Source organism: Bos grunniens, chromosome 3 (genome assembly GCF_055505025.1).
Source record: "Bos grunniens cultivar Pamir isolate PY7600 chromosome 3, Bosgru_T2T1.0, whole genome shotgun sequence".
NCBI lineage: Eukaryota > Metazoa > Chordata > Mammalia > Artiodactyla > Bovidae > Bos > Bos grunniens.
In genome coordinates this window covers 115,362,610-115,388,092 of record NC_141167.1, presented here as the reverse complement: position 1 = coordinate 115,388,092, position 25,483 = coordinate 115,362,610, and the positions used below count along the sequence as shown (strand labels likewise).

The 25,483-nt window shown below is 40.3% G+C and overlaps 2 protein-coding genes across 9 annotated transcripts in view; both read right to left on the bottom strand.

Annotated features, from left to right (window-relative positions):
- Positions 1–2,752, bottom strand: part of HSD17B7 (hydroxysteroid 17-beta dehydrogenase 7) — a 29,907-nt gene extending 27,155 nt beyond the window's left edge. The window contains exons 1-2 of the mRNA XM_086393832.1: positions 2,641–2,752; positions 387–590 (exon numbers count right to left, since the gene is read on the bottom strand). Coding sequence (XP_086249958.1) covers positions 387–590; positions 2,641–2,675 — 239 coding nt within the window. The 5' untranslated portion in view covers positions 2,676–2,752. The remainder of the gene's footprint in view (positions 1–386; positions 591–2,640) is intronic.
- A 6,765-nt stretch (positions 2,753–9,517) lies between these two features.
- The window catches only part of DDR2 (discoidin domain receptor tyrosine kinase 2), a 175,526-nt gene continuing 159,560 nt past the window's right edge, over positions 9,518–25,483 (bottom strand). For 7 of the 8 annotated variants that reach the window (XM_086393826.1, XM_086393823.1, XM_086393825.1 and 4 more), the window contains 4 exons: positions 23,761–23,952; positions 23,030–23,264; positions 21,010–21,159; positions 9,518–15,977 (listed from right to left, as the gene is read on the bottom strand). In XM_086393826.1, coding sequence (XP_086249952.1) covers positions 15,843–15,977; positions 21,010–21,159; positions 23,030–23,264; positions 23,761–23,952 — 712 coding nt within the window. In that variant the 3' untranslated portion in view covers positions 9,518–15,842. The remainder of the gene's footprint in view (positions 15,978–21,009; positions 21,160–23,029; positions 23,265–23,760; positions 23,953–25,483) is intronic. The other variant, XM_086393829.1, reaches the window with a different exon arrangement.

The window sequence follows — 25,483 nt, the reverse complement described above, 5'->3', positions numbered from 1 at the left end:
TCAATATGAACAAATTTTTAGTGAGTGGCCTGGGGAAATTTCTTCACTTGTCAACACCTGCCTCACACACTTAATGGAGTTTTATTATGTAAAGCAAAGATGCAAAAAATGTATTTAAACATCAAAGGAGTTACACTAACCTAAGACTACAACTGACTGCATGTCAAAAAATGCTCATAAATTAATCTTCATGGAATGGTCATGATTGTGATTAAGAATGAAAATATGGTATACTGAGGCATAATATGTCACTCTGCAGATTTCCTCAGTGTAACTTCTTTTTACACTGCACCTGTTTCTTTTATAGATTTTCCCATCCCTTCTTATTCTATTAGCTGTTGCACTGCACAATCACATGAGAAAAAAGCCATCAATAAGACTCAGACCTTTGCTTGAGCTCCTTGGTGGCCTGGAACACCGACGGCAGGCTGCTGACATCCACCTGCACGATGGAGACCTCAGCAGCAGGGTGGGAGGCCAGTAGAGAGGTGCGGACAGCTTCTGCTTTGCTCATGTTCCTGCACGCCAAGCACAGGTGAAGTGCATCATCTTCTTCCAGCAACCGCCTGCAGAGGGCTAGGCCCACGCCACTGAGAGGACAATTCAGATATCGAATATGCATTAAATGAGATGGTGCCAAATAGAAGCAACTTCTCTCTGGCTCAGAAGACTGATTTTGTCAACTTGAGCCCCAGACAGGAGCCCAGGCAGACAGAAAGCACTCCAAAACTATGTAAAGAAGTGGGGAACCCTCCAACTCTCATAGTCACTGGCTCAGGATGTTGTCCAGCTTGTGGTTCTTTCATTTTGCAAAAGCTCAATGACCTGAATAACTGCAAATCAGAATTGCCCTTTAGCATTTAAGACAGAGTTTATCCTGTCAGTGGTTTTCATTTTATGCTGATCATGACACTCATGAAAGTGATTCAATACATCACCAGCAAGTGCTAAAAAGAGCATCTCAGCAGTTAGCAGTGTGCATGTTTTACTCTACTGTCTAGGTTTCTCAAGGGCAAGGGCTCTTCTATCAGTTGGTATCATGGCCATTATTAGCAGCACCAGAAATTCCTAATTTAAGTAATGGGTGACTCTTTTAGGGTAAGGTATAAGCAAATGGCAAAAGAGACAAGTCCCTCTCAACTATTAGGACTGAATAACCAACAGGAAGATGATTAAGTAGAAGATAGGAAAAGGAAATATAAGATGGCTACAAGGAAAGAGATGTGGGGATGAATGCATGCTGCATGCTTAGTCACTCAGTCGTGTCTGACTCTTGGCGACCCTATGGATTGTTGCCCACTAGGCTCCTCTGTCCATGGAATTTTCCAGGCAAGAATACTGGAGAGGGTTGCCATTTCCTCCTCCAGGGGATCTTCCCCACCTAGGGATGAGTACATGTGTCAATGACCTCCTTCAGAAAGAGCATTGTGAAACCACACAGTAGATGGAGAGAAAGGTCGGATCAGGTTGGCTGATAACAGTGAAACCCTAGGTAAGTGGGCTTTTTCCAAGACTTGAAAGCTGATTCCAGGCAAAGAGTCTAGCACCATGAATAAACCATAGTTTTGTTTATTCATCCCCACTTGAGAATAGGCCTTTACTATAAATATACAATTGCACATATCACAATATTTGTAAAAGAAACAAACACAAAATCAAGTCTGACTTATTTAAGCATATTTGATATTTGCGTATTTGCAATATTAAGCATGTTGATATTTAAGCATATCAACATAGAAAGCACCACACTGGCTGTTAAAGTTATTCAGGTGAGGGTATACTAAAATTCTGCCCATCACAGGACACCTGCCAGGTTTGTCTTAGTTAACAAGGACATGTCTAGATAACTGAAAGCTGAACTAATTTTAAATGTCATTTAACATAACCTCAGTCTTAATCCACCCACGCACCGCCCCCCCCTCCCCGACCCCCAAACGCCTCAATTAGAAAACTGATTTGGTTAGTTTCATCCTCCACACACTGTTCATTGAACTACAAACGAAAAGTAAAACAGAGGCTGAATCCAAATACCCAACCCCCGGAGTAAATTACTCATCGGCAGTATGGTTACTTGCACTCCTTCCACGCCTTAACAGAAAAAAGTTACTTTTCTCTGAGTCTCTGAAGAGTACTTATACTAGGTGTCTAGCACTGTGTTACGTGAGATATTTGCCCCGCGTATTCTAACATTCTTGGACGCTGAAATTTTTCTAGGGGCGGAAGTCTAGCACAGAAAAAAACCGGGAGAGTACAAAATGTATGGTGATCTGGTCTAATGTGCCAGTGATGAGAGAGTCAAAAGTGGAAAGGGGGCGAGGTCTGAGTGGGTAGAGCCCTTTCTCTGCATACCGACAGGATCGTCACTGAGACACATCTCTTAGTGACGCTCTACTTTTTTTTCCCCTGTCATGTTTAATTGAAAGCACGTTACTGTGCTGCTCACGACGCCGACAGGCCTGGTACCTCGCGCACAGGGGAACCCAGGGAAAAGCCGGACAGGATCTCGGCCCTGTCCCCACCGAGGCAGGGTCAGCTACAGGAGCTCCTGCGGTCGATCGGTGGCTGGTCCACCTGGCTCGTTACTTCCTGCTCCCTTGGACCCCAGCCCCGCCGCCTCCACTATCTTGAAGGAGGTCTCACCTGCTCGCCCCGGTGATCAAAACCACTTTCCGCATGCTTGCGCACCCTATGACCAGGCGCCCCAAAGAAGGGCCCAGCAAGGCTTCTCACCCGTACTTGGACCCATAGCCCCGCCTCGGCCACGCCCCCGGGCCGTCAATCAGGGCCCGGCGGGGCCCCGCCTCCCTTTTTCATCACGGATTTCTCGCTGGGCGGCTCTTCCATCGCTGCCTGCCAGCCGCTCGCGGCTCAGGAGCCCGGATGGAGTGAGATAGGCCGAGGGGCGGAGCCGCGTTGTCGCACAAGGCCCGAGCCAATCCGAGCTGTCCCTGCTCCTGGGCCTCGGAAGGTGTCCCGCCCCGGGTCCGCCCCGCTGACGTCCGGCTTTTGTAGTGGTTGGGGCGATCTCCTAGCGGTGCGCGCTGGTAGAGGAGTCGCGGCTCACGAAGGGTGAATACCCTGGCGCCTCTGATTAGCATTTCATGGGGGGAAGACCTCAAAATATTTTCACAGCGCTCCGTATTTTAGAGGAGAGGTTTGAGGCTAGGAAGTGAAGTTTAGAGATGATCATTACTTAGTTTTCCATCCAGGCACTGTGCCATTTAACACCCAACCTTCTGGTTCCTAAACTCCTCCTCTTCCTCTAAAAAATCATCTTCGTGAAAATGAACATTGATTTTACTAAGAACTTTACGGAGAATCATGCATGAATTGCCAATTTTCAGAACTTGGAATATGATGTAGAGTCAGAGAAGCTTAGAATTCCATAGGACGTAATGGGTCCTGTACTGTAATTTTCTATTTCAGTGTGTCTCAGATTCTTTGTGGTAAAGCTCCTGCTTTGTTTTTCCAAGCCACCCCAGATGGGTACTTCTGGAATAATCAATAAAAATAAATTGCTAGAAAAATTAAATAAAAAGCAAGAAGCATACAAGCCCCATTTTTTTTTTTTAATTAAATTCAACAGATGTCAGTACTCTGCCAAACTGCCATAAAAGTTTCTAATGCTTACTTTAGGTTTCTGAATTTATTGTGGGCTATTCACAATGTGACCATCACTAGTCTGGGTCCACAGTAAGGAATGCTGCATGTCTTGTATCAAACTCTGTGGAAGGTACTTCATAACCACTTCAAAAATTTTAATTATTTATAAACAGCAATGATCTCTGAAAGATACGAGGCTGAGGTCATTTTCATTGGCTTTTGAGTAACCTGGACGTTTTGATTAATTTTATATCAGTTTAGTATTAGCTACATCTTATACCAATAAAATTAGATTGAAAGAATAAATGTGATTATTAAAGATTTAATTCCTATATCATCAATATTTTTTTTTTGAGTAGCACTCATCTTCTACCCATAACCCACTTACAACTATTATAAAGAAACCATGATTTAACAATAGTTTCTGAAAGTTCTGGAGTAAAATTAACTCCTGTGTTGGGCTGTACCCCTACAGTCTTGCAACCCTTGTAGCTGCCCAGTTGCTAGACCAAAGAAAGAATCCAGAGGCAGCAAAAGAGACATCAATGATTTATTACATCTCACATGTCAGAGGCAACTGTCCTGGAGTGAGGCCTCACTGTGTGTGGTCAACAGGAGGCAGGACAAGGCAGGAGTATTCACTACACAGTGGAGGAGAAGGCTGTCGGTAACAGGGGATTTGACATCAAAAGGACTCCTTGATGGCCAGGGAGACTGCTGAAATGTCTTCCCACAGTTCTTTGGGTTAGCAACTGTTGGTGATCCAACGTGTTGGTGTCATTCTGGCCCTCAGTCTTAGAATAATTGTTAGCTAGGGTTGGGTTAATCATACCAATTAAACTTTCAGCTCAGGAGAAGGAGGCCACCATGGGCATATAGTAAGGATGAGACAGGGCCAGGTCGGGCAGCAATGTATGGAGACCAAGACAGCAGTGATTTTATAGGGCCTGACAGTACACCCCAATCTTTAGAATCTAGACCCAAAGCCTCCTTCTAGAGTGTCCAGAGTTCAGAGTTCCCTGGAGGAGGGCATGGCAACCCATTCCAGTATTCTTGCCTAGATAATCCCATGGACAGAGGAGCCTGGTGGGCTACAGACTGCTGCTGCTGCTGCTAAGCCGCTTCAGTCGTGTCCGACTCTGTGCGACCCCATAGACGGCAGCCTACCAGGCTCCGCAGTCCCTGGGATTCTCCAGGCAAGAACACTGGAGTGGGTTGCCATTTCCTTCTCCAATACATGAAAGTGGAAAGTGAAAGTGAAGTCGCTCAGTCGCGACCCCATGGACTGCAGCACAGCAGGCTCCTCCGTCCATGGGATTTTCCAGGCAAGAGTACTATGGGGTTGCAAAGAGTCGGACACGACTGAAGCAACTTAGCATGAAAGCCCATAGAGCTCAGAAATGACTTATGAAATAGAGAGGGGACAGACAGTTGTATGGCTATCCTATGAAAAACTCATTCCTACCAATAAGGGGAGGGCCCAGACTCAGGATTTAGTATCATCACAATCTCAGGATGACCACCAGTGTAGGACTGACTGTGAATTAAGTGAAGGCCTGAAGACTTCAGAGCAAGACCAGCAGTCTCTCCTTCCATCATAATGTCCATCCAAGCCAAGTGAGGAAACCTTGGTCTTCTCCAAATAAAGTTTCTGCTTTCAAGGTTCTGCAGCCTCTGAAAGATAGGCTGAGCTGCTAGATGTGCCAGAGAGACCAGGAGAATAGGACTCTGTTGATGACAGATGATTAATTTTGTATTTTAAAGATATTTCATCACATGTTGGATGCTGCTCAGTAACAGTCATAATTTTTTAATAACTCTTTTAAAAAAAAAAAAATTATTTGCCTGCACTGGGTCTTAGTTGTGGCATGTGGGATCTAGTTCCCTGACCAAGGATTAAACCCAGGCCACCTTCATTGGGAGCGCAGAGTCTTAGCCATTAGACCACCAGAAAAGTCCTTATGGTTTTGCTTATAGGTGAATAAGTGTGACTTTTATCACCTCAAGCTAGTCATCTTGAGTTTATATTGTTCATGGGCTGTTTTCCTAGAGATGCCAGAAGAAAACATGTTACCCAGTGATCCCATTTATCCCTAACACACCTTGGCCCCATGATCAGCATAGTAAATATAGCCACTACCTTTGTTTATTCATTTCTTCATATAATAAATTTGCTTCTACACTAAACTCTGAAACTGATCTCTGGTTTCTTGTATCATGCCTGACATTGTCCTTGAAAGTGAGAGTGAAATCGCTCAGTCATGTCTGACTCTTTGCGACCCCATGGACTGTAGCCTACTAGGCTCCTCTGTCCATGGGATTTTCCAGCCAATAGTACTGGAGTGGATTGCCATTTCCTTCTCCAGGAAATTGTCCTTAGGGAGACAAAAATAAATAAAGATGTCTTATGCCTCCATAATAGAGCTTTGTTCTGGGTTCTTACAGTCCTCTCTAGAACTAACTTGCCTATGGTTTGCAACAGGGGCAAAAAAAAAAAAAAAAAAAAAACAGCTGCCAATGGGACCCTTTCTTGTAGATCTCTTTCATCTGTCTTTTCTTCAAATCACTCTACATCCAGTGTGGCCGAGAACCACGTTGAGAGTGGCATTTTACCAATGTCATTAGATAGCAAAAGGTCACATGCTGCCTATACGTAATAAGTTATTGCTCTGTAGGACTCAAGGACCAGAAGATAATATGTGTGTGCATTTCTTTTTCAAATACAAAATGAATATAAAATTATAAATGGAGATAAATCAGTTTTCTAGTACTGATTTTACTAGTTTTTAATCAGCAGTTAAAAAATGCATGGCCTTTTAAGTTGTTAGATAAAATATTAAAGAGCAGTCTTTAATTTTTAAATTTTTGTCTTTATTTTTTAAATTTTTAATATAAATTTATTTATTTTATTTGGAGGCTAATTACTTTACAATATTGTATTGGTTTTGCAATACATTGACATGAATCCACCACGGGTACATGTGTTCCCCATCCTGAACCCCCCTCCCGCCTTCCTCCCCATACCATCCCTCTGGGTCATCCCAATGCACCAGCCCCAAGCACCCTGTATCATGCATCGGACCTGGATTGGTGATTTGTTTCACATATGATAATATGCATGTTTCAGTGCCATTCTCCCAAATCATCCCACCCTCACTCTCTCCCACAGAGTCCAAAAGACTGTTCTGTACATCTGTGTCTCTTTTGCTGTCTCGCATACAGGGTTATTGTTACCATCTTTCTAAATTCCATATATATGTGTTATTATACTGTATTGGTGTTTTTCTTTCTGGCTTATTTCACTCTGTATAATAGGCTCCAGTTTCATCCACATTATTAGAACTGATTCAAATGCATTCTTTTTAATGGCTGCATAATACTCCATTGTGTATATGTACCACGGCCTTCTTATCCATTCATCTGCTGATGGACATCTAGGTTGCTTCCATGTCCTGGCTATTATAAACAGTGCTGCGATGAACATTGGGGTACACGTGTCTCTTTCAATTCTGGTTTCTCGGTGTGTATGCCCAGCAGTGGGATTGCTGGGTCATATGGCAGTTTTATTTCCAGTTTTTTAAGGAATCTCCACACTGTTCTCCATAGTGGCTGTACTAGTTTGCATTCCCACCAACAGTGTAAGAGGGTTCCCTTTTCTCCACATCCTCTCCAGCATTTATTGTTTGTAGACTTTGGGATAGCAGTCATTCTGACTGGTGTGAAATGGTACCTCATTGTGGTTTTGATTTGCATTTCTCTGATAATAATGAGTGATGTTGAGCATCTTTTCATGTGTTTGTTAGCCATCTGTATGTCTTCTTTGGAGAAATGTCTGTTTAGTTCTTTGGCCCATTTTTTGACTGGGTTGTTTATTTTTCTGGAATTGAGCTGCAGGAGTTGCTTGTATATTTTTGAGATTAATTCTTTGTCAGTTGCTTCATCTGCTATTATTTTTTCCCATTCTGAAGGCTGTCTTTTTACCTTGCTTAGAGTTTCCTTTGTTGTGCAGAAGCTTTTAATTTTAATTAGGTCCCATTTGTTTATTTTTTACTTTATTTCCAATATTCTGAAAGGTGGGTCATAGAGGATCCTGCTGTAATTTATGTCGGAGAGTGTTTTGCCTGTGTTCTCCTCTAGGAGTTTTATAGTTTCTGGTCTTACATTTAGATCTTCAATCCATTTTGAGTTTACTTTTGTGTATAATGTTAGAAAGTGTTCTAGTTTCATTCTTTTACAAGTGGTTGACCAGTTTTCCCAGCATCATTTGTTAAAGAGATTGTCTTTTCTCCATTGTATATTCTTGCCTCCTTTGTCAAAGATAAGGTGTCCATAGGTGCATGGATTTATCTCTGAGCTTTCTATTTTGTTCCATTGATCTATATTTCTGTCTTTGTGCCAGTACCATACTGTCTTGATGACTGAAGTCAGGCAGGTTGATTCCTCCAGTTCCATTCTTCTTTCTCAAGATTGCTTTGGCTATTCAAGGTTTTTTGTATTTCCATACAAATTGTGAACTTATTTGTTCTAGCTCTGTGAAGAATACCGTTGGTAGCTTGATAGGGATTGCATTGAATCTATAGATTACTTTGGGTAGCATACTCATTTTCATTATATTGATTTTCCACCAGAAAATTACTAGAGCCAATCAATGAATATAGTAAAGTTGCAGGCTATAAAGTCAACACACAAATTCCTTGCATTCCTATACACTAATAATGAGAAAATAGAAAGAGAAATTAAGGAAACAGTTCTATTCACCATTGCAACGAAAAGAATAAAATACTTAGGAATATATCTACCTAATCTCTGTCTTTAGTAATACATTATATATTCAGATATAGGCATAATATATGAAAATGAAAGTGTTAATTGCTCAGTCGTGTCCAATCTTTGGGACCCCACAGACTGTAGCCTGCCAGGCTCCTCTGTCCATTGGATTCTCCAGGCAAGAGTACTGGAGTGGGTAGCCATTCCCTACTCTTCTCCAAGTGATCTTCCTGACCCAGGAACTGAACCTGGGTCTCCTGCATTGCAGGCAGATTCTTTACTGTCTGAGCCACATAATATATATATATGGCTTATCACCTGTGGATCCAAATGTACCACTTATACCTACCTTTAAACTTTGGGAATAGGTATTGAGAATAGAATTGTACCTCTTTGAGCATCTCTGCTATTCCCGTTTATTTTTTATCTCCTCCACCTCCAACCCTACTGCCATTACATATATACTTGAACTCCTGGCCTTTAATTGTGAAACCAAACCAGAAACTCTGGGGGGTCAGAGTATGTTTTCATGAGCCCTCTGGTTATTCTCTGGGGGGTTATATCCTTTCACTTATATATTGTGGCCATCACTGAAAAAGATAAGTTAATATTACTCAGAATTTTTAAAATATAAATGTATTCTTCAGGGACCAGATAAGACATATGTTGTTTTGAATGGCTCCATCCTACTGTCTGTTATGAAGACTGAGTCTGTGTGCTGGTTAATCATAGTTTTTTGTAGCTCTTTGTATGTGTGGGCAGTCTTGAGACAGACCATATTTGGATTTTGAAGCAATTTCTGTGTATTAAACAAAACAACTCTGTAGCCAGAACAGTAAAGGATACCCAATTTTGGACTAGGTTCTCTAGAACTGGACTAATCTAACAACATACACCAATCTCTAGTAGGTTTGGCTATGCCAGGGGCCAAGATGCTTTTCTTTCAATAAACAGTCAATTAATATATCAGAAGCCTATGTAAATAACCCTCTGTTGAATTTCCTTCAACAAATAAGGCATCCGCACCACATACATCTCTCAGCTCTGTCCTATGCCCCATCACTTCTCCAAAAAGGGTATAAGGGTATAAGGAGTAATGGTAACAAAGCCCAGAACCAGTGCTATTTTCACAGAAAAAAGGGATCCATCAGTAGCATATTTCTTTAATCATTGTTATTTACAATTTATCACCTGACAGACTTACAGAGAATAAATAAAGACAATATACAGTTGGTATCTCATTTCTTTTTCTAATACAGAGAATTTTTATGCGTTCTATTTTGGAATGACTATGATAGTTTTAAGCAGAAATAAAATCAATTTGCTATTTTTACCCCTTGACAGGACACATCAACCTCCAACGCTTGAAGAATAAAGCCCAGATGTTTCCTCCTCATAGGAAGAGTGCACCACACTGCTTTAGAAACTCGGTCCTCAGAAAAAGTTACCAGACAATGGGGTAGAAGACTAGGATATCATGAATAGTGAAGGACATAAGATGAATAGGCTAGGTTACAAACCCTTGGTGCATTTGTAGTAATCTGATCAACGTTCATTTCTCTCCAAGCCTCTTTTCAAGAAACAGTTTTTCACCGAAAGTGATTCCCTTCTCTCTTTGTGCTTTCCCTCGAGTCTCTTTACAAATTCTTCCTTTACATGCAGTTGTGAACGTGGGTAAGCACGAGCTAGCCTGGGACTCCCATCTTTCACCTTTGGAGGCCTGAGAAGTTGTTGACAAGGTGTTTGCAGGAGAAACTAAAAATCTTGTTCCAAAAGAGCTGGGTTTGGGGCTGGAGTCTCTACCTGCTCTTGATGGGGTACCATGCAGAGAAGAACCTTGCATTTCTGTCTGAATACCTCAAAGAATAAGACATTTACATAGATCAATTTCAACATCAGTAAACATATAAATGGAGGATGTACAAGTTTGGGCACATTTTCCTCTTTCCTCATTTGAAAATAAACCCTCTACATTACAGCAAAGCAATTCTACCTAAATTCACCCTAGTTATGCCAGTTGACAAGTTTCTGCTTCTACCTTTTATTCATTCAAAAAAAAATTCAGCAAATATTTATGATGTGCTCACTATGTGTTAGGAACTTTATAGGATGTGGGGTATGCAGAGGTGAACTCAGGTATAATCTCGTGACCCTTAAACAGGGCAGCTTAAAAATGCCATTACAGAACTCAAAACTGTAATCCACAAAACTAAAGCTTCGAATCCCCTATCTTCCTGAACCTCTGGGCCTGGTTGCTGCTGTACCTGTACTTAATTTAGTCCAATGTGGTTGTTATTCCATTTAAGAATAGACATTTAGGTAAATGAAACTTCTCTAATATTCCGAGAGTAGTGTTTTACCACACAATAACAGTCTCCACCATTGTACTCTATTCCTTCCAAAAGCTCTTCCTGGTGTCAAGAATGAAATGCCACCTAGTTCTTAATCAAAATACTAATTTATTCTAAAGTCCTCTCCTTGCCACCATATAAGTCCTACTCGAAGGAACTGCAGAAACCATCTATAATTTCCTTCTATACCTAGCTAGTGAGCTGTGGGTCTTACTGTCCTCTGTGTTATCTGATTTTTCTAAGCTGTTTTTGGATTGTTTCAGATGCCGAACAGCCGAACTCGTCAGAAAATATGGATACAGTCTAGGCAGGATATTACTTTTGATAAAGGAACAGGTTAATTTGTTATATCCTCTTTAGGATTTGACAGAATTGTATCCCAATAATGTCTTTCGTGATGCAGCTAAGCAAGACCAGGTTACAAATCAGCAAGGGTTAAAAGCATCCAGAAACTAAATGTATACATGTGAACAACTGGTGAAATCTGAGTAAGGTCTGTAGTTTAGTTAATAGTATTATGCCAATGTCAATTTTCTGGTTTTGAAACTGGACTATGATTACATAAGATGTTGTCGATGGGAAATCCTGCTATTAGGTAATGGCCACTCTGAACTATTTTCACAACTTCTTGTGAGTCTTAAAGTATTTCAATATAACAGTTGGGGGAAAAAAAAGATACGTAAACTAAACAATTACCCTCCATATGTTTGCTACCAAGGAATGCAGTTAATGGCAGCAGAGAATTCAAAATGCCAGAAATCTAAAAACCTTTAACCATTCCAGTCTCTTTTTATCTCAATTTAGCATTCTAAGACATTTACCAAGTGGAAAAGACATTCATCTGTTTCTATAAAAATGTTAAATTTTAATTCAGAAGGAAATTCAGCCTAGATTTGGGTCTACATCTTTCAGAAACCTATCATAAGCACGGCCAGATACCAGAGGTCTCACTGAAAAGAGCAAGATGGCAAATTCCAGGTCTACAAACTCAGTTTAGGATCAAAGACTTAATAGCTCTGTTTTGGGAGTACTCTAAGACTTAACTGTGATTTTCTCCATTTATTTTTGTAGCTTTGGACAAAACAGATGTTATTCTGTTTTACACTATTTCCTTGGAACATCTTCATCACTTTCCTTTCTTCTGTTCTCCTTTATTTTAAACAAATGGCTTAGCCCCACATCATGGCTTTCTTGTGGGATGCCTGGATCGGACTAGAAAAATACATGGTTCCAACATAGCACGTACCTCTTGCTGCAATATCAAACAAGATTTCATCTAGTTTAACCTAAGCCTGTTGTCCCAGTGTTTCCCTGTGGCCGCTCTGGGCACAACAATGATGAGGATTATCTAAAGTGGATTTCAGTGACACGAACAAAGAGGGGAAAACAGAGCCTGGTGAGCTAACATGAATTCCCCGACTCCTCTCTTGGTCTTCATTTCCAAAGCAGCACTTGGAAAGCCAAGTCCAGCTCAGACAGAGTTGAGCTCTTTTCACCACCATGTGATCCCTGCCACTGGAGGTGGTCTAGAACACCCCTGTTCAAACTGCCTCCCTCTCCTATATCCCATGAGATGAAAAGGTCATTCCCTGGTGGTTGCTTATGTGTTTTTATATTCTTGATGGGTTTATCTTTTCTTAAAACTCTGAAAAGCTCCCTTCCACGTCATACTCTGCACCTCACTTTTCATTTTTTAATGACTACTTTTAATCATCTGTATCATCCAGAATTTCCCATCTCTCCTTACACATTTATCTTTTATCTTCAAGACACTTACTTTTTCTGTGCTCCTCAGAGATTGGCTTTCATGCTTCAGAATGGATTCTCAGCAGCACCATCTGTGTCTGTCTTGCTGCCCTTACCTCCCCCATCCTTCTCTCTATCACCCCTTATTATGCAGCCTCCTTTCTAAACCGCACCTGGCTCCCCATCCAGTCACATGCACATTCATTGCTCCACGTTCATACGGTGCCCTTTGCTATACAGTCTTGTACACTTGCGAGTGGTGTTTCCATAGCATTAAAATCGCATTTCCCCTTGGGTGCCTCTTTAGGCTCCAGATCTTTTCTTAGCACATATGTGTCTGGACAGCTCATCAAGATTTGGACCTAGCTATCACCACATTCACTAGCAAAAGTATAAACTTAAATCTACTACCCCAAACCACAAGCTGGACATAAAACATTTCACATATATCATGAAGAGGATGACATCCTAGAAAGGTAACAAGGCCCCACAGTTTCTCATCCCTTTTCCTACCTCCTTTTCTACATAATTCCTAGCTTCATTCTTCTATTCTTTAAAAGTTCTTCATTCTTTTTTAAAAGTCCACCTACTTTTAAATTCTAGATTCTAAGCCTTGATCATTTACCTGGATGGCTGTCTTAGATTTCTGCTGCTGAACTCAACGTGTATGACTAAGGGAGAAGTTAAAACTGTGTCTGTAGTACAAAAGTCTTAGTGCCAGAAGATGGAATCTTCCTCATCTCAGAAAAAGATAACTGTACATGACAATATATATTTGCCAGTTGCTTGAAACAGATCACCTCTATGACTCAAGGCCAGGAAAATCTAGACATACTAAGTTAATTTTAAACATGATTTTTTTTTTTATGGTATCATGCAATGCAGTGGCTTGAGGCAGAATTGTAAAAAGAAATAAGTGGAAAGATACTAGACAAAGGAAAGAGAACTTATACATATTTCCTCTTGCCACATGGGAAGTCATGGCCTGGTCTGAATGTAGCCCTGCCAGATGTTCATGGATCAAGGAGAACAAGTTGCAGGCCCTGATTTCAAGTCCCTTTGATTCTATCGAAATGGAAAGATTAACTTTAATACATCAACTTGACTGAGACATGTGGCACCCAGATTAAACATTATTTCTGGGTATTTTTCTATAAGGGTATTTCCAGGTGAGATTAATATTTTCATTGGTGAGCTAAGGCAGATTGCCCTCTCCAGCATGGGTGGGCATCATCCACTCCAATGAAGGCCTAAATAGAAGAAAAAAAGTAAGGGGGTATTTACCCTCTCTGCCTGACTACTGGAGCTCACACATCAGTCTTCTGCTCTCAACTGGGACTTAAAACTTTGACCTTCTGGTTCTCAGAAGTACATCACCACCAGCTTTGTGGAACTCCTCAGTCTCCATAATTATGTAACCCAATTCCCCAATTCATTATAATAAATCATATATATATATATATATATATATATATATATATATATATAAAGTTCTGTTTCTCTGGGGAACTATGAATAATACACGAAGTTATTACTGATCTTGAGAAGACAGAGTGTGTGGCAGGTTGCAAGTATAAAAGAACATGAGAACATATCTGGCCCTGCAGATACCAAATGAGATAAAGTATGTAGAAACACATGATAAACTTTAAAGCACTGAGCCAGTGGCAGGCGTTCCTATTACTACTATTATCGTGACTTCTTCACATGATCTCTTTTGCTGACCACAATTTTCAGAGCAGGAGATGACTGGACAACTGAGTCTGCAGCAATTGTAGATTCAATTATCCACTGAGGTCTGAATACATCAGAACTGGAAGAGACTTCAAGACCATCTCATTCCTGTTTCCTACTGAATCTGAGGATCTGTGGAGTGTGAAAGCTCAGAATCTGTTCTGAGGGGACTTTTATTTAACAGTGTTATCAGTATCCATGGATTCTGAAGCCAGAGCCTCAAGCTTTCTTTTTCTGCTGGTCATACCATCTCCAAGGCAAGAGTGTGAATCCCAAGCAGTAGCAGCAGATGACTCTTCCACACTCAACCTGCTCCTCTCAAGAACTCCTAGGGTTAAAAGGACATAAAACATCATCTCCCACAACCACTTATTATGTCTGAAACCCTACCTCTTTCTTGCCTAGTCTTCAGCCTGTATCTCAACCTCTTCAGTGACAAAGGACTCCCCAGCTCTCAAGGCAGCCCATTCGCCCTTGTATATTCTGCCTCTGGCTATATTTTCCCTCATAGGGAGTTAAAATCAATCTCCCTGTAATTTCCTTTCACCAATCCTCAGTCAACCCTTTGGAAACACTCAGAACATATCTATTCCATATTGTACATGACCTTCAGATTTATGCCTGAGAAATTTAATCCCCAGCCCATAGGTTCCATAGAGCATTCATCCATTAAAAGAGCTGAAAGTTTTGGAGGAGATGAACCAAAGGGCCTACGATCAAGATTTAGAAAAAACAGTTTGTACTGACTCAAAATCAGGCTCTCACTAAAACACATACCTGAAAATGTCTGAAGAAGGTAAGGGGAGGACCCTCTGCAGAAATGAACAACTCACCTGTTACCTGTCTGCCACTGACCTCTTTTCCTGTGTCCATTCTCTATTTAAGAATACTTCCATGAATGAGGCACTTTTTTTTTTTTTAAATAACAATCCCTGTTCACAAACCCTTGCACTAAATATTCTTTCCTATGTACATACTCTGTATTTCCAATGCATATAGATCTCAACCCTCATCCCTGCCCAGGAATGAACAAAATAACCATTCCAGTAAGTTGAGTTTTTTCCAAGCATGTAACATCTATTTTGCCAGGAGAGGAAAATGCAGAGTGTAAGGCATGTCTACAGGCCAAATTAGGAAATCAAACCATAGGTGACTAGTTACTGAATACCATTTCATCAGATTCTCCACATTTACCAAATGTTTTCCCTATGCCTAGTCTCATATTTCCTAAGACATTAGTATTCTTCAAGTTTTTCTTTCAGAAATCACTTTTTAAAAGGTGACATGGAAAATAACATTGTAGAATCTGCACATTCATAAACACGAGCATATTTATCCTTTATAAATTATCTAGCCTTTGTTATCCAATACTTTACGTATATCAAGTAAGATTCTTTACTAGATTTTATCTGTCCTAGGCTTTTTTTTTTTTTCTTTTTTAGTTCTTTAATGTAAAAAAAAAGTATATATGTGTCAGGGGTAGAGAGTCGGGCAGTGGAGTGCAGGAAGACGAGGGACAGAAAGAGAGAAAGACAAACAAGCCTCTGTCTCCCAGGTCCATTCAGTGTCCAGATGGAGTGGCTTAAGCGAGGGTGAGTGGTGGGGCTTGTGAGGAGGACCTGTTGCCAGGCTCTGACAGCATCAGTCGTCCACCTGCTGAAGAAGCAGAAGGTGGATTTCCTGGAAAGAGGGCCGGTGCTTGGTGTCTCTTCTCCAGCAGCTGAGCATCAGCTTATACACAGAGTCAGGGCAAATGGCAGGCTGAGGGAGGTAAGTCTTTGGAAACAAAAAATGAACAAAAGAGGAGAATATTAGGAGAGGGTGGAGAAAAGGTCACTGCATCACAGTATGATTTTCCCACTCCCCACTTTCTTGGACTTGATAACTGAAATGGGTGTGGTGTCTCTCCTTCTTCTTCACAAGAAGTTTACATCATATCAATCCCCTTTCCGTTCTCTTTGTCTTTTCCAAGTCTGCAGAGCAAAACTTCCTGATGGGCCATCCTGTGCATGCGTGCCTGCTAACTTGCTTACCATTATGCAAAAGATGAAACTGAAGCAAGAAGACATCTTTGACTAGAAAGTGATTAGAACACCTAATCCTCCAATTATGGCCTCTCCACAATGAGCTTTATCTTGGTTGAGCCAATTATGGCAAGGGCGGAAAGCATGTTAGTTGCCTTAGCTCCTTGGCTAAGAATGGAATCTGAGCCACTGAGACACAGGATGTATCCATGTAGCTCTTAACCATAGCTTTCTCTGTGCTCTCCTTCTCCTGTACTGGCCCCAGGGGGGAAGACTGGATTTCTTCTTTACATGATTCACCAACATTTGTACATTTAACCCCTCTACAGCCCTGCCCTGAATTCCAACCTAGAACTGTATTTGACTCTACTCTCAAAGCAAGTTACTGTGTCCACCCAGCAAGATTGACTCCAGGTCATCTTCTGCTTACCTGTAATGTGTTGCAGTCATTTCCTGACCTATGTTTTTTAAAACCTTGTATACTGACATATTCCTGAACCAAACCTAAATGTCTTAAGCTCTTTGAATCACAGGTCCAACATCTGCTGCTGGTTAGTAATGAACCATTTCAAAATTGCCTTCTCCCACATTTAGACTAGCCTGTATTATGCATGGTAGGATCAGACGGTGGTTCCATCTTTAATTATTTGAAGAACCTTCATACTGTTTTCTATAGTGGCTGCACCAATTTACATTCCCATCAACAGTGCATGCAGCTTCCCTATTCTCTATGTCCTCACTAACATTTGTTGCTCTTTGTCTTTTTGATTATAGCCATTCTAAAGGTGTGAGGTGATAGCTCATGATGGTTTTGATTTTCACTTCCCTGGCCTGCCAGGCTCCTTCCTCTGTCCATGGGATTCTCCAGGCAAGAATACTGGAGTGGGCTGCCATGCCCTCCTCCAGGAGATCTCCCTGAGCCAGGGATTGGACCCGCATCTCTTATGTCTCCTGCATTGGCAGGCGGGTTCTTTACCACTAGTGCCACCTGGGAAACCCAATAACTAGCAATGTTGAGCACCTTTTCATGGGCCATCTGTTTGTTTGTCTTCTTTGGGAAAATGTTTAGTCAGATCTGCTCATTTAAAATTGTCTGGTTTGGGGGATTTTTGCTCTTGAGTTGCATGAGTTCTTTATGCATTTTGGATATTAACCCATATCAGATATATGATTTACAAATTTTTCTCCAATTTGGTAGTTTGCCTTTTCATTTTGATGGTGTCCTTTGTTATAAGGAAGATTTTTAGTTTGATGTAGTCCCACATGTTTATTTTTGCTTTATTGCCTTTGCTTTGGTTGTCAAATCCAGAAAATCACTGCTAAGACCAATGCCAAGGAGTTTTCTGTCATCAATTCTTAATCAAAAAGTAAAAAGACAAATACCTCTGGCTTCTATTTGAATATATAATAAGATCTGACAAACCTTAACTCAGTGTTAGAAGTGACTATGGCTACAAAATAGTAAGTATTTAAAAGAAATATTACTATTATTATAAAGGATATAGGATAACAGACACTCTCGTATACTACTTGTGAAACTTAAAACTGTTAAGCCTTATCTAGGGTGTTCACTAAATAATTTTAGAAAAAATATATCTGTTTTGAGCCAACAGATATCAATAAAATGAAATGATAAATAAATCATTTGCCCTTTTCAAAGCTGTATAAACCTGGCAAATAAAGTTATATTTTATAATAATTCTCATTATGTTGATAGTATTTTACTTTTCATAACATCAAATAACATAAGCTTTTAAAACTGTATTTAATTTTTAATTATTTAATTTCATTTTGACCATGGGATTTCAAGAAAAGTGCTTTCTGAGAATTCTTTACAATTTGTAAAAACAAATTGAAAACAAAAAATGTCAAATACATTTTAAAATTACTGGAATTATTATTATAGACTCCCAAGCACTTTTAATTGACTATGAAAGATTTAAGATTTGTCTAAGCTATGAGCCCTAAGGATAAGATTCTTTCTAGAATTTGTGTTACTGAAAAGTTTTCTCCTGCACTTTATCTGCTATGTTCAACAAGTTGGTGACATTAACAATGCTGTTTGAATACAAATTAGATCACATGAGTAGAGTCCATAAATCCATCTAGCAGCTGATAGTGATGCATAACTATTGTGCTTACATTCTAATGTCAAACTTTCAAAATTTGAATACTGAAATTTTAACAATAAAATTTAAAGTAATTAAAATTCATGTTGATATATGGCAAAACCAATACAATATTGTAAAGTTAAAAATAAAATAAAATAGAAAAAAAATTGTAAACTGTTATAAAATACAAATTTAGTGAATTATGCTTAGTTTGTTCATATGTTGAATTAAATAAACTTTTATCAATATTTTAAACTTATAGGTAAGAAGCTTACTAAGCATATGATGGTGATATTAGGCTTTGGTCTTGGCTTCATTCAAATATTTAATTTTATTATTCAACCATTTAGTAGTTGGTCAAAATATATTTGACTCTCTAGCATGATTTAGTAAAAGTGAAGATGATGGACCCTTTTAACAAGCAGTTACAAAATAAATAAGAAAAATTAAATCCCAGAGATTATTAGTATTTAAAATTTCCATTAAATGATAAAACAACATTTTCTTTGGAAATGAATAGCATAACATTTGATTAATTAATATGCAACTTTTTAGTGCTAAGTAAAAAGCTGCTGCTGCTGCTAAATTGCTTCAGTCGTGTCCGACTCTGTGCGACCCCACAGACAGCAGCCCATCAGGCTCCTCCGTCCCTGGGATTCTCCAGGCAAGAACACTGGAGTGGGTTTCCATTTCCTTCTCCCATGCGTGAAAGTGAAGTCGCTCAGTCGTGTCCGACTCTTAGCAACCCCATGGACTGCAGCCTACCAGGTTCCTCCGTCCATGGGATTTTCCAGGCAAGAGTACTGGAGTAGGGTGCCATTGCCTTCTCCAAGTAAAAAGCTACCTAATATCAAAAATACATATAATAAAAAGCAGACAGTGGATGTTGGGGGCCAGAGTGAGGTACTCCACCTGTGGCAAAGGTCATGAGGAAGGAGGCTCGACATACTCAAAGGCGGGATCGAGCCTCAGGAGTCCCCCTGGAAATCCTCGAGCATCTACCCCCATAACCAGAGCCTGCCTACTTTACTACTTTGTGCTCTCACCTACACCTCTGACTTTACGGGGGGCTGTCTCCCACCACCTCTTTCGGAGAAGGAGTTAACTTAGAGCTCCAGTTAATAATAATTCCTGGGCGTGACAGGAGTATTTCAACCTACAAACTCCTCTGAAGGTTCTCTAGCCTGCCTGACAGGCTTGTCTGGCCACATGTGATTGCTCACAGCCTCCCAACCGTGAGAGGCACGAAATGCTTTAAACCTTCTAAAAACAGGTTCCTTAGAAAAGTTAGAAAACTATTAGTATAAGTATAATAGGCTGATTAGAAATTGTATTGGTGAAGGGTTTTTCATTTGTTAAGCCAATGTTTGTTGCTAAGTCTTCACATCCCCTGCCCTTACACACATTAATGAATATATAGAAGAAATAAGTATTAACCTTTGATATTAATCACGTTAGACCTTAGGCTAAGTAAATTCTTTCCTTAACTAAAACCCACTACACCCTCACCCTATAGAAATGTAACTTTATTTGGGTGGCGTCTGTTTTAAGAATAATCACCCTTGGAGAAAAAAGTGTTCTGGTTGACTGACCACTGTCACAAGGAGAGGGTCATAAATTGCCAGCAGGCCCCCCTGGCCAGAAGATGATGTAACACCCCTAAGACCTCTGTATACATTTGTATGAAGCACCTGACTTTGATAAAAGTCAGGACTGCTGACCCCGTGTGACTTTTGCATAACATCTCAGTGTATAAAAGTAGACCATGGAAAATAAAGAATTGAGATCAGTTTCTCGAAATACAGGTCTCCCCATGTCTCTCTCTCTCTCTCTCACTCTGGCTGAGTCTCCATCTGGAGTGTGGAACCCGCCATGCTTACTAATTATGCCTGGGCTTCTAAGATCCGACTGGGGAGGCCTCAGTGTCTCTCCTTCGGGAGAACGGAAGGACGCCTGCGGCCTACGTAAGTGGTGCAAACTTCTTGTCTTGAAGTTTTATTGGTCTCCCGCGTAAACCAAGCTACTCAGCCTCTTTTCTCCACTGAATTTTCCTACTGAGCTATCCTTATTCTATTACTCTTTATATCTTTAATTAATATCTAATCAAAGCTATTGTATCCTGATCCTCGCCGACGCCGTCCCCGCTTCGAACTCCCTGGATCAGCTGGGGCTGGACCCCGGCAGGTGGACATAAAGTGTGGGGAGGGGAAGCAGTTGGTAAAGAATCAACCTGCAATGCAGGAGACCCAGGTTCAATCCCTGGGTCAAGAAGGTCCCCTGGAGAAGTAAATGGTCCCCAGCCAGTATTCTTGCCTGGAGAATCCCATGGACAGAGGAGCCTGACAGGCTACAGTCCATGGGGTCGCACAGAGTAGAACACAACTTAGTGACTAAACCACCACTACCACCACCACCATTTTTGAGTTATGCAGAAGCCTGATGGGACCCCCTCATGCTCCCCAGTGACCAGTGGGTTGATCCATGGATAAAGTAGAGTGTATGGATGCCTAGGGAGGACCTTGGTCTTTCACATCACCTGGATAATTAGTGAAATATGACTATCATCCAGGTAGCCCGTCTTTCAGCTCAGGCCTATCCTGTTAGATCAGAACTTTTCTTTCTCTCACCTTCGGGAGCACCCAAGGCCATATCTCCACCCCCAGAAGCTCTCACCTGCCTCCCTTGGTCTCGGAAGAACTCTCCAGTATTCTCAATGACCTGTTCATCTGACAGTTGGGAATAGGGCTGTTCCTGGCAAAAGGTGAAAGTCTCCCACAGAGTCACCCCGAAGGCCCACACATCACTTGCTGTGGTGAATTTGCCCTGTTTAAGTAAGAAAAAGAGGAGAAAGTCAGAATAATCTGTGTATGACAAGAGCAGACAGATTGTCATAAAATGGAGTTTTTCACTACGCAGGGCAAGGAATACTGGAACTGCCAAGATATGCACTGGGAATCTGAAAACGACAATAGGAAGTTGTTTCAATGCCAGCCTCCACCCGTCTCTCACCCTCAGGATCTCTACTGAGGTCTGCTTCTCTTGCAGATGAGATCCAAGGACTGAAGAGGATGTGGCCATAAGCTACCTGACTCTCCCGCTGAGAGTTAGAAGGTCAAAGTCCAGGATCTAGGGCAGCCGCAGGTAGATGCCCGCGGGAAAGGCAAAATAAGAACAGGAAGAGATCCAGATATCTCTGTGTTAGAGATACAGGAATCCAGTGTGAATGCCTCAAGTAGTTCCTGTTCAATGATCATCACAGTCTTGAAGGACAGGCTGACAAGTGATCTCAGTGAGATTCAGATGCAGTCAACATCCATTAAATACTTGCACATGTTCTATTCAATAACCACAGTGCTGAAGTAGATAATATTTATTCCTACTTTTTACATCAGAAAAGTGAGACAACATAGGTGTACTAAAATCCCCTGGTTTATAAGACCATTAATAATAGAAAAACTGAGAGTTGGACCAAAACCCTCTGAATCTCGGTCTAATTATGTTTTATAACACCATGAAATACATTTAAAGGGAGCAAAGCTTAGTAATCACATTAGAAAGGGGTAAAATATGTGATTCACCTATGTAGATGATAAAAATCTTTATAATGATTTATATAAAATGGTATATCTTACAGCATTATTTATAATTGAAGGAAATTGGAAAATACCAAATTATTATGACATTAAATTACAGGATATATCTATAATGGAATATTATATAACCATTAAAATCATGTTTTTGAAGAATATTTACTGCCAATGAGAGAGAATTTTATGTGCATAGTATCATCCCAATATGTAAAATAATTTTGTATACATAATACATATATTAAGAGAGATACATGTATAGAAAAAATCCTCAAAGGAAATATAGTAGAATATTAATATTAATAGTGGTTATCTTGGTGAGAGAAAAGGGATGACTATACAATTTTTATTTTAAAATTAACAAATCCTACAAGAATATGAACAAGAAACAAACAGATTAACAATAAATGAACAAAACTAGATTGCTTTCAGGCTTTTCTCTGGAATATTAAATGACAAACGACAAAATTACATGTATTCAGCATCATAGGAAGTAAAAGTTTAAAGTTTAATAATTCTATAAATCAGCTAAGTGGCATAAAACCAAGTGGCATAAATTGCCTCAAATATGCATGGTCAGAGAAGAGAAGCATTCAGAAAAAGAATTATTCACTTGTGATTCAGAATACCAAAAGCTGAATAAAAATTACAAAAGCAAAGAATGAGGAACTTAAAAAGTAAATGATGATAATCATTGAAATAGAAACAAAATAATTAATTAGAAATATGGTTATGAAATTAATACAAAAAATATTTTGTGTGGATAACAGTTCTTTAAATGACAAAACTTTAATACCCCAAATTAAGATCAATAATATGGGAAGGGTAGAGATTAAAAAAAAATCATACTAAATTTCTTATCATTCCAGGTATATTTTTAACCTTTCTTTCCAAATTTTCTATAGTAAGCATTTTACATTTTATCAGCAGAAATAGGCAAGTGTTAAAAAATAATGATTAGTACCAAAGTAAGTCATCTCAGGTCAGAGAAAACATTAAAGTCTATTCATGGTCTGTCTCCTGCTGTCTCTGGTGCACCTCTACATGCCCTGTGCACCTGCCTATGTGCTGGTTGCTAGGGCAGAGCTCAAAAACAGGAAACTCACCAGCAAGATGCTCTCCCAGGACATCCAGCGGATCGGGAGCACTGCCCGGCCCTGGATTCGGTAGTAGTCACCACTGTATAGGTTTCTGCTCATTCCAAAATCAGCTATCTTGATGGTATAGTTCTTACCCACTAAGCAGTTTCGTGTGGCCAGATCTCGATGAACAAAATTAAGTGAGGAAAGGTACTTCATACCAGATGCAATCTGGGTAGCCATAAACTTCAGGTTAGCATAACTGAGGAAATACAAAGGAAGAGAGAAAGTAGCCTCTGGAAACAAGAAGCTGTGAAAGGTACATACTCTACAGTTGGTACCAAAAAACTGGGGTTCCAACTCAGCATCCCTTCTCTATTCCTCATTTATCTCTTTACTTTCCCCCAAAGCACAGCTGCTCTGTTATTCCCTGCACACTAACATCCCCTGACTCATTGGGAAAGACCCTGATGCTGGGAAAGATTGAGGGAAGGAGGAGAAGGGAATGACAGAGGATGAGATGGCTGGATGGCATCACTGACTCAATGGACATAAGTTTGAGTAAGCTCTGGGAGATAGTGAAGAATAGGGAAGCCTGGTGTGCTGCAGTCTATGGGGTCGCAAAGAGTCAGACACAACTTAGCAACTGAACAACAACATCCCCTACCATCCAAGAACAATGATGAACTTTAAAGCTCCCTGCTCCCCATCTTTGTCTCATGAGCCCAGGAAAGAGATGGAAGACTCAGCTTATTTACCTGACAGTGGGTACACTGGCAGAGGAAGAATTGGGTGGCTCGTGGCGGGAAAGAAACTGATTGAGATCTCCATTTTCCATGTACTCAGTGATCATGCAAAGAGGATCCTCAGTGATGCACACAGCTAAGAGACGGATGATGTTTGGGTCCTTGAGCCGGGACATGATCTTTATCTCCTTGAGAAAATCATTCCTTTGAAGGACACAGACGTAGATAAACCCAGAGGTTGCCAGAGTTAGAATCAAGAAGTGGGAGAAGACACAGCAAAGTCTAGTCCTGCCCATTATACTAGTCTTCTTTTCCTTTGGATAACCTTTGTGAGAACAGAGAAATTGCTTCCTGGAAACTGTCTCATTCTACTCATCCTGGAATATGATAAACCCTTATTCAACTGTAATTTTGGAGGCATATGGACCATGTCATTCACATTTGCACCCTTAGTATCCAACAAAAGCCCTGCCACATAGAAAGTGATTCAGTTCAGTTCAGTTCAGTTCAGTCGCTCAGTCGTGTCCGACTCTTTGCGACCCCATGAATCGCAGCATGCCAGGCCTCCCTGTCCATTATCAACTCCTGGAGTTCACTCAAACTCATATGATTAATATTTGCTAAATCAAATGTAGGTTATTAAAAACTAGTCTTAAAAATAAAACCTTCAACTGAAAATTATACCTTAAGTGCACTGGGTTCTTTCCCTTTTTTAAAAGCCATGGAGTCACTATAAATAAAGCTAAGGCACTTTTTTATGAAAATAAATAACCATCCTCTGGTTTATCTGATAATTTTTTATTGTCCCATGCTGGCTTCTTTTAATGCAGAGTGTACCAGCAGACAATCACAACACACATTTAGTAACCTGTTCAAAATTGAGCAGTTTAAAGTTCATGGTGGTAATGCAGTCATTTCAAAAGAAGTACTCACTTGGCCAAAACTAATAGCTGTTAGAGTAGTTGGTGATGACCACCCTTGAATCACAAAGCGGGCTACCTTCCCAGTAGCAATATTTGGGGGAGTGAAACCACTAGCCCACATTATCAAAACTATTGTAATAGACATGTTGTACGTCTTCTAGGAGTTTTCTAGCAATCCTGGACTGGGAGTCATACCAGTCAATATAAAATCCTTAAAATCAATATGGTTTCAACACCTCTCCTCTTTCATTCCTCCTTCAATCTCAAAGCAAGGGAGTCCATGGTTTGGGAGGGCACACAACCTAAGCCATCCGTTGTTGCTTAATTGGAGTGGGCAAAGATGGAACACCACACCTCATCAAAAAACAGTGAGCGAGAAGGGAGGCTCAAGAAGGAGGGGATACATGTATAACTATGGCACAAACCAACACAACATTGTTTAAAAAAAATGTTTTTAACGGGTAAAAGCTTTGTCACATCCCATAGTTTTTTTTTTTTTTTTCCTTTCTTCTTGCCACCTTCTCTAATCATGGGCTAATATTTATATCAGGAATATTCTTTCTTTCAATGGGACCTGAGGATATCACTTTTCATTCATATTAGTATCCTTCAGATTGAAATTCTCACAGTTAAAATTCCAAAACCACCACAGTTCTGTTCCCTTGACTTTCTTTCTTCTTCATGCCACATCCTGCCAATTGCAAGACTTTTAATAAAACCCTATCACCATTCTTGAAATTTATGATAATTTGAGGTATAGCAATCTAAACTTTTTCTGAATTTGAACATCAGTGAGACAAATCAAGCCAACA